The sequence below is a fragment of the Sinocyclocheilus rhinocerous genome, unplaced genomic scaffold (assembly GCF_001515625.1).
Source record: "Sinocyclocheilus rhinocerous isolate Xijiao unplaced genomic scaffold, SAMN03320098_v1.1 scaffold1303, whole genome shotgun sequence".
Classification (NCBI taxonomy): Eukaryota; Metazoa; Chordata; class Actinopteri; order Cypriniformes; family Cyprinidae; genus Sinocyclocheilus; species Sinocyclocheilus rhinocerous.
In genome coordinates this window covers 711,683-726,895 of record NW_015625581.1, presented here as the reverse complement: position 1 = coordinate 726,895, position 15,213 = coordinate 711,683, and the positions used below count along the sequence as shown (strand labels likewise).

The 15,213-nt window shown below is 37.6% G+C and overlaps 1 protein-coding gene across 1 annotated transcript in view; it reads left to right on the top strand.

The window, feature by feature from the left end:
* Nucleotides 1-3,373, top strand: part of lfng (LFNG O-fucosylpeptide 3-beta-N-acetylglucosaminyltransferase) — an 8,619-nt gene extending 5,246 nt beyond the window's left edge. Inside the window, exons 2-8 of the mRNA XM_016569595.1 lie at nucleotides 339-387; nucleotides 638-740; nucleotides 837-990; nucleotides 1,096-1,181; nucleotides 1,279-1,444; nucleotides 1,530-1,615; nucleotides 1,717-3,373. Of these exons, the coding sequence (XP_016425081.1) occupies nucleotides 339-387; nucleotides 638-740; nucleotides 837-990; nucleotides 1,096-1,181; nucleotides 1,279-1,444; nucleotides 1,530-1,615; nucleotides 1,717-1,783 (711 nt within the window). The 3' untranslated portion in view covers nucleotides 1,784-3,373. The remainder of the gene's footprint in view (nucleotides 1-338; nucleotides 388-637; nucleotides 741-836; nucleotides 991-1,095; nucleotides 1,182-1,278; nucleotides 1,445-1,529; nucleotides 1,616-1,716) is intronic.
* The last annotated feature ends 11,840 nt before the right edge of the window (nucleotides 3,374-15,213 follow it).

Sequence of the window (15,213 nt, the reverse complement as noted above, 5' to 3'; positions counted from 1 at the left end):
GGTGGGGGTAAGTGGGGTGATCTGCTCCCCGCTTTGTTCTGGGCCTGGGATGCTTTGGGGTGTGGAGCAGTTGCCATGGATAGATTGACACCAAGAACAAGGGGCCTTTATTTTGGGGGGTAGAGTTTGGCTTGTTTAACTTGCTGAGTTTTCCATGGCGTAAAACCCAGACAATGGTTCCTAATCAGTCCGCTTGGAATAAATAGCTCTTCAAGACACATGATTCCAGTTTGGAACGCGCCAATTCCTGTTTCGTCTTTGCTCTAGTGCAGTGATTCATTGAAGAACTTGTGTGACTTCATTGATAGAGCTAACCGGGCTTTGTCTTGTTTTCGCAGACATACATCTTCACGGATGGCGAAGATGAAGAACTGAAGAAGAAAATCGGTGAGTGCAGCTTCCTCAAGCAGAAGTCACAAGACATTCCCACTTTGATATGCACATAGTTTGGACTCAGCCTTCTAATCCTCTTAAAAACTTGTGGTTAGCTAAAGGGAGCTGGGCTCTTGGGGGAAGATGGTATTAGGGCACGTGCAGAGTCACATGACCTCTTAGATAATGGGCATTTCTCAAGTGATAGACATAAGTGGAGTATTACGTGAGCATTGACAAAGTATCTGTCCTCTTGTCCACACAGGAAGCCATGCTATCAACACCAACTGCTCTGCTGCCCACAGCCGCCAGGCTCTGTCCTGCAAGATGGCTGTTGAGTATGACAAGTTCATAGAGTCTGGAAAAAAGTAAGCATTGCATGATTACGGTCACGTTGTAAATACTTGTTTTAGTGTCAAACCAAACCATATTGGATGTTCTAATGATATCTCTGTCTGGTTTAGGTGGTTCTGTCATGTGGATGATGACAACTATGTGAACGGGAAGACACTGGTGAAGTTGCTGTCCAACTACCCTCACATTCAGGACATGTACATTGGGAAACCCAGCTTGGACAGGCCGATTGAGGCCACGGAAAGACTTGGGGACAACAAGATGGTAGGTGGTCCAAAATATCCTCATTTTTTTATATATATAGACTGGTTGTAAAGATTAAAAGGAGCGTTATGAATAGAAACTGATGCTTTTGTTTCTCCATTGCAGAGTCCTGTCAATTTCTGGTTCGCTACGGGAGGTGCAGGCTTCTGTATCAGCCGTGGGCTAGCTTTGAAGATGAGCCCCTGGGCAAGGTGCAAAAAACTCTCAACTATCCTAATGCAGCGGCTAAGAGCATATTCAATGTTTTAAGATGTTTTATGTTGACTTACTTTACTATTTTTATGACAGTGGTGGCCATTTCATGAACACTGCCGAGAAGATCCGTCTTCCTGATGACTGCACCATCGGCTACATCATCGAGTCAGTTCTTGGGGTCCCTTTGACCCGAAGCAGCTTGTTCCACTCACACTTGGAGAACTTGCAACAGGTGTCCAAATCAGAAGTACACAAACAGGTGAGGAACTTGATACAGGCACTTTTTAGTTCTGTAAAATGCAGTATAGTTGTATTAATGCAGTGTTTCATATCATTTCATTTAGATTACACTGAGTTATGGAATGTTTGAAAACAAGAGGAATATCATCAACATGAAAGGGGCTTTCTCTGTTGAGGAGGACCCATCCAGGTAAGACAAGTTCTCAACACTCTAGATCACATTTGGATTTTGCTCTTATCTACATTTGCGTGCATGTACAAATCTAACATCTATTTTTTATTCTCTCTCAGGTTTAAGTCAGTGCACTGTCTGCTGTACCCAGACACTCCGTGGTGCCCTCCTCAGGTTGCCTATTAAGGTGACCGGCTCCTCTGTTGTATCCTCGTCCCTCACTGCCTCGGTATCTGAAAGGCATGAGGGACCAGTGTGTTATTGGGCCATGTGGCGCTGCGTTTACTCTGCAGTGGCGCATGGCCTTCCGTGGTTATACTGGGCTGCTGTGCGGCCCGCCTTTAAACAGTTCCTTCCTGCCTGGTGCCTGAGCTTCCTGTCCAACTCAGACATTACGAAGGGCCTGGCTTTCAGAAGGACGCTTTCAGCGCCAAGCTTGGCAGGCAATCAACTGTGCTTTATATGATTACTGTTGCTTGTATCCCATTTGCAATTCTCATAGAATGTAACTTTCTAGTATACCCAAGCCTTTTGCCAGCTTTATATGCTTAGTTTTAAATTCTAATTAGCAAATTAGCGCATACTTTATATTTTATTCTCTCCAAATGCTGTTCAGGATGTTCTTTCCCTCAGGTTTGATTTAATGATTGAGTTCTTTAAAATATTCAGAGGAAATCAGTAACATGGGTGCTTTGTCTAGTTCTAAAGGACTCCGGACAAAATTAATGAGATGAAGGTCCACTTTTTTGCAAATTGATTTCTTTGATGTCAGTGTTATTATAATTATTATTGCTATCAGTTTTTTATGACATTTTGTGCTGGCAATAGGCAAATTTTCCAAATATGCTGTCAGGTTATTTTAATCTGTGGTGTATGAGGACTGAGCACTTTTCTCCCTAAATCCTATGGGCATTTTATGGTGATTGAACTGTTATATCTTAAAGCTGTGTGTAAATGTATCAAGTGCCCACATTTTTAGATCTTTATATTATTTAATGCCAATGCATTCACACAATCTTGGCAGATATATATGAGATTTTTGGCATGATTTATTATTGTATTTTTAAAAAAAAATTTAATTGCTCAAAGATGTACTGAAGTGGGAGTTGCACAGCTTGGTTTAAAATACCTGTTGGTTGCTCAAGTAAAGCATCTCCTAGCAATCGCTTAATGCTGTTTACTCTTTTGAATTGGCACCAGGGCCACTGCCAACACAATGTACATTGTTAAAACAGATGGCAGCTAAAGTTTAAGATGTGTTTATAGCACAGATCTGAGTTCTCTGATCCCTTTTGCACAGACTGGTCTGGCTTAGAGCCACAGTTTTCCCCATTCCTTCACGGCTGACAGTTGGACATCACTATGCCAACTATACAAAACATGTTAAGTGAGAGCTTTACATGAGCATCAACAGTGATCCTAACAGAGTTGCAGTTTCTCTATGGGAATGACCCATATTGGGTGAGCCTGTATATTTTATTTTAAAGCAGTATTTATGTACTGTGCCATTTCAAAACAATTGTATTTGTACATAATTGTTTAGATATTATATGCATTTGGTCACCTATGGATCAGGCCTTGTTCTGATGATTCCTCTAAAATGTTTTTTAATGCTCTGAATTTTGCTAATGGCTGTAATTTATATTCCAGTATCTGGATTCTTTGTTCAAATGTTGTCCTCTCAGGGATCACAATCCTGATATTGTTACCATGCGCCGCCTTGGTAATTCACCATTCAGCTTTTGAATAAAGCAGCATATTCGCTAAGAAACTTTACTGCACTGTTGTTTGTTTTCTTTCAGCTGACACACTACATACATATTTCAGATTTCAAGGGGTAGTTCACCTTCAACTAAAACCTACAACACATACAAAACTTACATTTTAGCCTGTTTCTAAGACAAATTTATCATACGATTAATATAGACCATAAGCCACAATGAATGTATGGCGATCAGGCACTGATGTACTTTTTGAAAACATTTCCTTCCATTGAGTAATCAATAACATAATTTTCATTTTTTGTTGAACTATCCCTTTCAACAACATCTAAGACAAACAGGAAAAAGGACACACTCACTACTATAGGGCAACACAGGCGACTTGCATCAATCATTTGGAGTAAAATCATTGCCAGACCGCAGAGGTTCAGAGGCCAGTGTCTCTTACTCTGTCAAAACTGTTGTGAACTGTTACTGAAGCATGCAAGCAAAACAAACTCGGCCTCTCGTGGGTTTCGAGGGTTGGCACTGACCCGTTCTGTGTTGCTTGCTGTATTAATGAAACACACTTGAAAGTTTAGTCTCACTCACACGTAATTTATTATTCTACAAGAATTGCCATGGGAAAGAACATTTCCTCACTACCGGGCCTTTCAACACACTATATAGTCATGTCATTTGAGGCCTGGAAAATATAGGGGAGAGCAAGGTAAATTGTCAATTGTTGATCATAATTGCATTACACGTTTTATACGACATATTTGGAGATATAGAGTGGCAAGTGCTATTTATATGGAAATAGTCTGCCATACTTATTATTTTTTGGCCTGGTCTGGTCTCATTGAAAAAGTTAACAGAGAAAGAGTATAATGTGCATGCTCTTCATAGTCGGAATCAGTAATACATGCAGCAAAAATGGGAAAAGCCTAGAAATTAAGCTTGATTTCTTTCTTTGGATGACTAAATACAACACATACAAAACTTACATTTTAGCCTGTTTCTAAGACAAATTTATCATACGATTAATATAGACCACAAGCCACAATGAATGTATGGCGATCGGGCACTGATGTACTTTTTGAAAACATTTCCTTCCATTGAGTAATCAATAACATAATTTAAATTTTTTGTTGAACTATCCCTTTCAACAACATCTAAGACAAACAGCGAAAAGGACACACTCACTACTATAGGGCAACACAGGCGACTTGCATCAAGACTTGTATTGCTTCAGATCAAAGAATTCCTTCACATAAACGGGAGGTCAACAACAGAAATGTTGTAAATGTTATTGCAAGATGATACAAATCCTTATATTCCTTCAACATTAATAACAGGCTCAACCACAAACACTAATTCCACACCCCAATGACACCATTCAATATATTTTTAAAACCACATTTTTTTACATTCCAGTCAGATCACAAAGATCTTATAACAAACATAATCATGTTTTTATTAAGTCACATCTGTGCCTGTTTTAATGGTGTGAGAGATTATATTCTTAAGCCACGACTGCCTGTTTTCCCATGAGTCTGAGGGCAGAGAGGGGATTTCTGAGCCATGGATCACCCCAAAATCAACCACCACAGCAAAAAGACTTCCTTCAGAGTAATCAATAACATAATTTTAATTTTTTGTTGAACTATCCCTTTCAACAACATCTAAGACAAACAGCGAAAAGGACACACTCACTACTATAGGGCAACACAGGCGACTTGCATCAAGACTTGTATTGCTTCAGATCAAAGAATTCCTTCACATAAACGGGAGGTCAACAACAGAAATGTTGTAAATGTTATTGCAAGATGATACAAATCCTTATATTCCTTCAACATTAATAACAGGCTCAACCACAAACACTAATTCCACACCCCAATGACACCATTCAATATATTTTTAAAACCACATTTTTTTACATTCCAGTCAGATCACAAAGATCTTATAACAAACATAATCATGTTTTTATTAAGTCACATCTGTGCCTGTTTTAATGGTGTGAGAGATTATATTCTTAAGCCACGACTGCCTGTTTTCCCATGAGTCTGAGGGCAGAGAGGGGATTTCTGAGACATGGATCACCCCAAAAATCAACCACCACAGCAAAAAGACTTCCTTCAGTGATCCTGAATCATATTTCTTCTGGCTCAAAACCCTCTTCACAGACTCCACACAGTTCATATGTCATATGTGGCTGCAGATGTCAGAAACCATGTCTGCAAGAGCCGGAGCATCAGACACATATGGGTATGTGTTTGCTCCCACTGTACTGTAATGCACCGCAGCTATGATTATGGGTGTTCATCTTGAAGTCTGCGTTCCAGGAAGCCCAACATCTTTTTGTTTAGGTGAAATACTACATTTACATTCAAGGTGGAGAGCGAGATTGAGTTATGCAAAGCACTCAAGCAGGGCAGTCAGCCATCTGCCTGGAGGAAAGATAACTGCCTAAATATTACTCAGATAGTTATCAGTTCAAATAAAACCGGTGCCTTGAACCCATGTGTACACAAAACATTACGTCTTCAGTGTGGCGTATAAACAAAGCTGTCTGTACCATAACCGAAACGACTTGCTTATGACCATAGTGAGGTATATAACTATATATGTGTAAGCAACACCCAAACATCCATGACATTCATCAACTTGAAGGGTTTATTAATGACTTCTGCTAACCACTTAGCTGGCTGGTATGACAAACATTGTAGAACCAACTTTTAGAAACAGAATCCATTTCCGTTCTCATCCTCGTGCCAAATTCTCATTTGTAATTAAAGCCTCGAGGTCTGTTTTGACTGCTTCTGCACTGATGCGTGAAATAATGTTGGACCACACAACGTCTGGATCCCAAAGAGACTGGAAAATGATGCTTAAGTCGAAAACAAAAATCACTCAGAAGATCTATAATGAAGTCTTGGAATAAAACACAACCGATCCCTTCCTTTGACACTTGACCTTGATGTATCTTGCGATGCCAGTTTCACCTCAGAGAGCCCAACAAAAACACTGAATGTGAAAGCATCAGGCCACAAACCACATAGTGGTTTGCCAGACAAATAAATAGCTGCTTGAGCAAAGCAACCGTTGCACGGTTTCTTGGAAGGAAGATGGCAGCATTTTTATTATGAGTCAGAGGGCCCTGTGGTCCACATATCTTTATACATCAAACCTTTTGAACTCTCGAAACTGATCACAGCAATGTATTTTTATGCCCCTTTCTGTTCAAACCACATTTATATTGAACTTTACTGATATGATCGGTCTTTGACTAGAAATGTTTTTATATTATATGCATATAATATAAAAGTCACATCTGGATGCATGTTCTATGTTTGATTAAAAAAGAAAAAAAAAGAAAAAAAAAAAGTCTTCACCGAAGTGAAAGTGCTTGTAAATTCATAGTGAAAACTTCAGTTAGATATTGATCAGACAGCCTTCCTGCTAATTCTACAAAAATAACTCCTCTCATAAAGATGTTACTTTCACTTCAGCATTATTTAAATCTGATTTTGATATTTTCTGAATAAAAAAAAGTGGTGTTTGCCTGTGCGAAATTCACGGCCACAATGCAAAGTCATTGCTATGCAGTTATTAAGGTGTTCTGAGCATTTCTAGCATGTTGTAATGTTGCTATTTGTGCTCTAAAAATCACTTAGAAGCATTTTTATGCTGCATTTTGTTATTAATCCGATAAAAGGCGGGGTATTCAATAAATCGGAAACAACAGCAAAATTGTTTTTGTTAAATTTGAAAGTAAACATTTGAGATTAGCGTGGCAGCAGTGGCTAACACTCTTGTCTTCTCTAAGCTCTTTTGAGAGGCTGTAATTATAGCAGTCAGCAAGCAAGTGCCAGTTCCACAAGTTCTCCAGGCCTCCCAGCCACTGGCCAGAGCTGAAATCCCTATGAACATGTGCTCAAAGGAACTGAGCAACTATCTCCTAATCCAGCTATCAGATATCCTCCGCCAAAGAGGCTTTACCTCACGGAGCAAAAATGTCTGGTTCATGGATTCTCATGGAGGGTTATCAAGCATGCTGAGAGACATCTCCTGGGTGTCCCATGTGCTCAACACTCATTCAGCAGTTCATTTGTCTGTAACTTGGACTTCCTTGGCAAAGCTGCCTTGCTGAACTCTCACCTGGATGACAAGAAACAGTCTGGTAATTTCAAAAGTTTTGTTCCTCATTTCATGAACTGGCACACATTTAAAATAAAACTCCAGGAGATGATGTTCTGCCAGTGGTGAGGGTAAGTGTTATGCGTGATCTCATTCTCTACTTCCTTCCATCTGCATGTTGCTAGTTACAAGCAGATCTTTCCGACGGCTCATTCTGGAAAATATGATCTTTCTTTGGGCCTTTTTAGCCTCCTTTCATCAGTGTCTGGCATACATCTGCATAAATTAACACCTGACTATTTCCAGTTGAAACAGAAAGTTTCATGTACGTCATGTACTAAGATCATTTCCACCGATACTTAAGCTACTTTTACACATTTACTTAAAATTGCAAATAGCTCAGCAACAATCAAAGAGCTTGAAAAAGTAATTAGCGACATCAAACGATAGCTAAAAAGTTTTTAAAAGTTTCTCCCCAGCACAGTTACAGTGTTGATGGTGAACCTAAACAGAACGTTAACCTGAAAGAAAAAAATAAATAAAAGAATATTTTTTACAAGTATTAGTTCATTATTTTTGACCCAGTTTGTTATTGTTAACTAAACTAAAAATATTAAAATTATTTTTGTTAATTGAAATAATGCTTAAATAATAATAATAATTATTGTTATTTTATAAAAACAAATATAATTACTAGGGGTGTGACGAGATCTGATGTGTCTGGCTAGAACGTGACGATATCCTCCAGAAGACCTTTCAGATATATTTGCATTACACTGGCTCGTTCACAAGTGGTGGTATGTAAGATATTTTATGTTCACAACAGGCAAGTGGCCGCATGAATAGCGGGAAAATTACGCAGTGTAGTCTTTATCCAGTCATAAAAACAGAATTCACAGTTTAACGCTGAATGTCACGGAATTTGTCAAATTTTGAATGAATTAATCAAAAGTAGGTCATTACACTTAAATCAAATCACGATATGGACTAGTATCTGTAAATATTAAGCCGCAAAAGTCGATTTCAATATGAATCCTGCATGTTAGGCCTGTCTCTGTTAATGAATGGCGCAGACGCGCGGTTTAATTTACTACACACACTGAAGCGTGCCTGACACTGTATAAGTTTAATGATTTTAATTAATTAGACATGCTTTTTAATTAATACAATTTAATTGAACTATTAAAAAGAAGTCAAATTTTTTTTTTATAAAAAAAAAAAAAAACGGAATCCCAAAAAATTTAAACTGAAAAAATGGAACTTGGAAAAAAATAAAACGGATTTCATAGGGCCCTAACTATCCTTCAGTCTTGCCGTGCCCCCCAGTTTCTTTTAAATGTTGCAGTGTTTACATGTTGTTTATTACTGCATAAAATTTATTAAAAAATTAAATTAAAATAGATGTTTAATTTCATAAAGTACAAGTTGATTTCAAAATGCACCTACTTTTTTGCATTTTGTGTTTTTCAGTTGAATAAAAGACTATTTTACGATTATTAGGGAAGTCGTGGCCTAATGGTTAGAGAGTCGGACTCGTAACCCAAAGGTTGCGGGTTCGAGTCTCAGGTCCGGCAGGAATTATAGGTGGGGGGAGTGAATGTACAGCGCTCTCTCCCACCTTCAATACCACGACTGAGGTGCCCTTGAGCAAGACACCGAACCCCCAACTGCTCCCCGGTTGCCGCAGCATAAATGGCTGCCCACTGCTCTGGGTGTGTGTTCACGGTGTGTGTGTGTGTTCACTGCTGTGTGTGTGTGCACTTAGGACGGGATAAATGCAGAGCACTAATTCTTAGTATGGGTAACCAATACTTGGCCACATGTCACGTCAATTTTTCACTTTATTTTTCCCCATATATTTCATCATTGAGGATTTCTTTAAAGAAGTCTAAAAATCTCGTCTCGCCTCGTTCTCGTGAACCCAGTCTCGTGTCTCATCTCGTCTCGTGGCATAAGTGTCTCATCACACCCCTAATAATTACATATAAATAATATACACACTATTATCCTCTTTTGAGCTTTGGCTGCAAAGGGAATTAGAATCAGAGACTCTTTTAGGTGAAAGTGATCTGTTGGTGATTTTTTTTTATGCAAAGCAGGATGCAAATAAGCAGAAAATCAGTTAAACTTACAGATTTCTGCCAGGCCAGGACAGGACGGTGCTATTAACTGATAAACACGTCTAACATCTTCAGTTTGTTTATCATCCTGCGAAAGTTCTTGACAGGACAGTAATCGATAATAACAACCAACTGTTAGGAGTAAAAACTCAACTGCTGCTCTCCTCAAAGTTTCAGTTTTCGCATTTCATAACGGACACAACAGACCAAACCTCTTTTAAAAGAAATTACTCATGCTAGCTTTGACTACACAGCTCAACTCTCCTGCCCTTTGGCACAATACTGTTTTGGTGTAGAGCCGGTCGTCCTGCAGTTGTTCATTCTTGAGGTATTCGGGAGCAGCGTGGTGCACTAATGTGGGCTATACCTTGTTAACTTTCTCTTGTCCCCGTGCTGTGGTGCAAGAACACTGAGGTATATAAATCGCAACAGTGAGGGGGAATAAAGCTGACAAAATGGGTAAGAATAGGGCGCATGGTTGAGAATAAATGGTCTTCGATGTTTCTGAATGGTGTGGGTATTAGAGAAGAGCAATGGGTGGAGTTTGACAATCAAAGTCAGCACTGGAGGAATGACTGCTTCTCCACACTGCTCTTAAATAAAGGACCGGGAACAACAGGACTGAGCTATTCCTTCCTGCTGGTGGAGAACGATGTTAAAAAGAGGCAGTGAGGTGTGAGGAATGGGCTTGCAGACCCCCTGAATACAGCTGCCCCTCTGTATGGCTCTGAGGAACCTGTCCTTTCACCGTGACTCAAAATCCTGTCCGTCAAGATGGAGTGTAAAGGGAATTTACACACTAGAGACAGAGCATTTGACGAACAGGATGTGTTTTGATGGTGTGGAAAGAACCTAACTGACCTCCCGCCCTCAGTGGTTACTGTTGCTAGCTCAAGCTTTACAGAACAGCCCATAGAAATGACCTGAGATTTCAGTCAACGGTGTCATTTTCAGTAAAAGTGCTAAAATTGTATTCTATATTCTTGAACAAGCTGAGTTTTAACATTGGAAAAAAATTGGGTTACACTTCATTTCAAGGTGTCATTGTTACAGTGTAATTATACATTTAAGTACTGAGCAATATTAATTAACAACATGTACTTAGTATAGGGTTTGAGTTAGGATTAGAGTTCAGTTTAGGGCTAGTTGCATGTCATTATGCATAATTTACTGTTATTACTAGTGTAAGTACATGTAAAGTGTAACAAGGACAATAAAATAAAGTGTCATACATTTCTATCTGATGTTTTTCTTTAAATTGTTAAATTATGTAGTAACGTTATTAAAACTGTGGGGATTAAATTTTTTTTTAAACGTAGTACCACCTTGTAAGAGATCCAGCGAACATTACCATATTTATGTACAATTTAGTGTTCAAAACTATTCAAAATGCACAGATCATCCATAAACTGACATTAAAAAACACACACACACACACACACACACAAAAAAAAAAATGGATGGCAATAATAAGTGGTAAGTAGTAAGGTAGGATCAGAATCAGGTCAGTAAAGTTATTAATTTTTTTTTAATAATTTTTTTTATTTTTGCAAAGGGTCAATTTTATTTACAAAAACCTATGAATTTTAGCGCTGGTTAACTGATACCTACATAGGTGTGACTTAAGCATTATTTTTCTATTATTTAAATATAATTTTTAAATATATTATTAAACATATATTATAATATATTATTAAAAAAACTTATTAATATTTTGAATTAGCTTAATTTTAGCTTTATTAGCTTTCATTTTCATACCTTCAGTTTTAATTTGAATTTTAGTTTAAGTTTTAGTCATTTTGTTGTTATTTAAAACACTTCTGTTGCTTTAATTTATTTTTATTTAACATTTAAATGTTAATAAGTTTAATCTTTCACCTTAAACTTATTTGCCAAGGTTACTTTTCTCATTTTCATTCAAGTTTTTCATCTTGTATATATACTTTGTTTTATTTTGGATTTATTTCAATTCCTGAAAAATGATTTTTAATAGTTTTAGTTAACTATAACACTGAGTTGCGGCAGAAGGTCAATTTTAGGTACCCTGCAGTGAGAAGAGAGAGACAGAGGGAGAGAATGTGTGTAAAAATAATTTTCAATCAGAAATTGTTAGTAAATTTCACAAATAATTACAGAAAACTGCAAGTGACTCACTGAATTAAACAGAATGACGTAGAAAGTTGAAGTAGAAAGAGTGAAACATAAGCATTTTCTTGTAAAACGTACTCCAATAATACTTGTTCTACTTGCAACTTTGAAACCAAAAACATTTTTGTATGTGTGTGTCATGTGATTACTGTTTCTGTCCTTACTTTTGAGTAAGAGTGGAATCTGCCTGTTGAGTTTCCCATATTGACAGCACAACAGAGTTAACATCTGCTAAGAAAGCCCCCAAAAGTTTCCTGAGTACCAGACATCATTTTCAAGCAGATGGTTCCTAAAAAACTTCTCAAGAAATCTCACCTATGATCAGAAACACTGATATGTCCACGTCAACAGAAAAGGCCCAACTGAGAAGAAAGAGGAAGCTACTCTAAAAGTGCTGGCATGGAGCCCTGTCTAATAAAAGCAAATCTGCTGGGGGCTTTCACCGGAGCCTGGCATCACCCCCATTTCCATTCACTTAACCACTCCACTGCATTCGCAACGCATTCCTGCGGCCCAACAATAGGAGCCTAACTCAATTTCCGACGTAATTAGGCTGTGTGGAATTCCATTTGCGATCCCGGTTACGGAATAAACCTTTGCCATTTTCTATTAGAGGGAAACGGTTCCCGTTACACGTACACAGGCTTTTCATTTGTGGATCGCTAAGCTAATTTGTTTCTTTGATGCCTGTTCACATTTTGAGTCTGTGACACTGTTTGGCTCTCAAAAAAATAAACGCTTTAGATTACCACTGACAATGAAAGGAGACAAGCAGGGTGTGCCCAGTGTCAAGATTCCTCTATTTTGCACTTTGTTTTCCCAGAAGTCCACCCTCTTCCCCTCCACACGCACACAGGCCCAGTGAAGCGGCAGCTGCCTGGCGGCTGACAGGAAAGTCACTATGGCGGGTGTCTGTCCTGTTTGTGACACTGACCCCCATGACTGATGACATGGCAGTGAGGTCATAAACACAACACTGTGATTTCTATCTTCCTGTCAGGCCCCAGACAGCATCCAATGCCTTTGCATTTACTATCTTTTGGTTTTTAAACATAAAACAATCTTCAAACTTCAACCAAACCCACAATCAGGGAAGTAAACATCAGTGGATTTCTAGGAATTTTGGGTTAAATGTCAATCCCATCCCATTTACAGCAAGTCTTAACAGATCAAAACAACAAAGGAACATCAAATTCAGTGTAATTCACAATCATGCAGCTAGCAGCCTAGATTACCAAATGCCAATACTCATCTTTAAACAACAATGCATGACCACCATAGTGCTTGTAGTTAGTAACATAATCTGTCGGATTACATATACAGGTGACTTTTCCACGACATTCTAATTTATTGAGATGCACCTGTAATAGGTAGCACATTCTGATGGCTTTTAGATTACTTTTGACCTAACCCGTAAGAAAATATTTTCCACTCTTTGTTTGTTGTCAACATCATGAATTGCAGTAAACATCACATTATGCCAAGGTTTCCTGAACTGGGGTCCCTGAAAGAACGGCATGAGGTTTGTGAGGCGATGAAAAGCTAATAATTAATTAAATCATAAAAATGTCAAGTTAAATTAATGGTGTGTTTTCTCCATTTTCTGTGTAATTATAGTCACCCGACTAGTGGCTGGTGTGTGCGGTTCCATAAAACTGGAAGGTTTCTGAGTGCATACAAGCAGTAAAAAAAATAAAATAAAATTAGGGCGAATCAATACATAATTAATCATTTACTGCCATTAATTACATATTTGGCTAAATAACATGTAACAATGTTACATATATATGTAGTTTATCATTTTTTATTTTAGACAACTAAAATATATGAATATATATAGTAATTATTAAATTATTATTAATGTAATAAAATTCAGAACAGAATACATCAAATTCAGCAGTAAGTATACTTTAAAAAAAAAAAAAATAGAATAGAGCTATTTATGTAGAGAACTGCATCCCACAATGCAATGCATTTTATTGGATCATTTCCCAAAATTATTTGTATTTTTTATTATCATTACTTTTTTTTTTTTACACAAAATTTGATTAAAATGTTTAAAATGAAAGCCCACTGTTTTACTTACTAATACGAAGTAATACCCAGTTTTGTTTTGAGTAGTAGAGAGCAGGTCTAAGTAAGCTAGTATAAACTTTCTATTGAATGACACAATACTGCCCTCTTGTGTTTATATGCTAGAACTGAGTCGGTATTACCCATGAGAGTCGATTAGTGCAAATAATAAGTGTGCAATCTTAACTAAATACATTCATAACTTATATAAAATGCCAGATTTTTATAAACACAAAATCCTTGAATAAGCGCTATAACTATAAATACTATAATAGTATTAAAAAAAGACTAATGACACGAAAGCTAAAGATCAAGAATAAAGTGTCTTAGCTACACCAAATTCAACCCAATAAACCTTCTTATGATCTTGGTTTAATCAGAAAGGTCACCATTATAATAATATAATCTAAATATACTCACCATAGACATAAAAAACATGCAGTTGAACACAAAAGACACATTCATCAGTTAATGTTAGGTTTAATCTGAAAACACAGAGTTCAAGCTCAATAAAACCACAGGTTTTACATTTACAATATTTTAGTAACTGAAAAAAAGTTCATCCTACAGTGAAATCATATAAAAACATCTCGATAAAAGACCAAAATCATTAAATCGCATGAAAGAGACAAAATATTTTGTGCTTCCTAATGTCTAAAAATATGTCATGAGGACTAAAAAAAAAAAATTCTGTTTGTACTATATCATCACAATTTCATGTCCTTAATGGGGCATTTTCTTGCAAACATTTGTTCAATATACTGTATATACATTATTTTTGCAGCATGACATTACCAAGGAGTAAATGGCGGCATAAAAACAGAGAAAAACACATCACTAAAGTGGTCATTTACAGAGAAAAAGAAAAATACTCCCACAACGTCAGGCTCATGTTCACAGGTGTCTCATCTGGTTGCTCAGGCCACGCAGAGCTCACGAGAGTCCGCTTCAAAGATGCGAAACATTTAGAAATACAGGAAAGCTGTCGGTTATTGGCACAGTTGAGGACGTACGGACCTCATCATTGATCACAAAAGCATCAATCGAGAAACCAATGCAAGCATCAGTAGCACACAACATGGTTCTACTAAATGTTTATAGGACGACCATGCCTTTTGAGAAGCAAAAGAACTCACATGGTCCAATAACGGCTGACGAACACAATCCAAGACTCTGTTTGCTTATAGCTGTAATACACCCCTTCCCCACGAAGTCCTTGAATGTTTTCATAAAAGTCTGGGACCTCAGGAGCAACGCTGTCACATTAGCATTTGTCATCAGTCCGCATTTAAACAGCATGCAGAGCCCACGCAGATCTCTGTGAGATGGAAATCAGGGCTCAACAATAAGAATGAACCACCAAACCAATGCTTTATCTATTCTTCATGAATTATGAACCTTTATCATTATGAATTTAGAGCACGTGGATCATAAA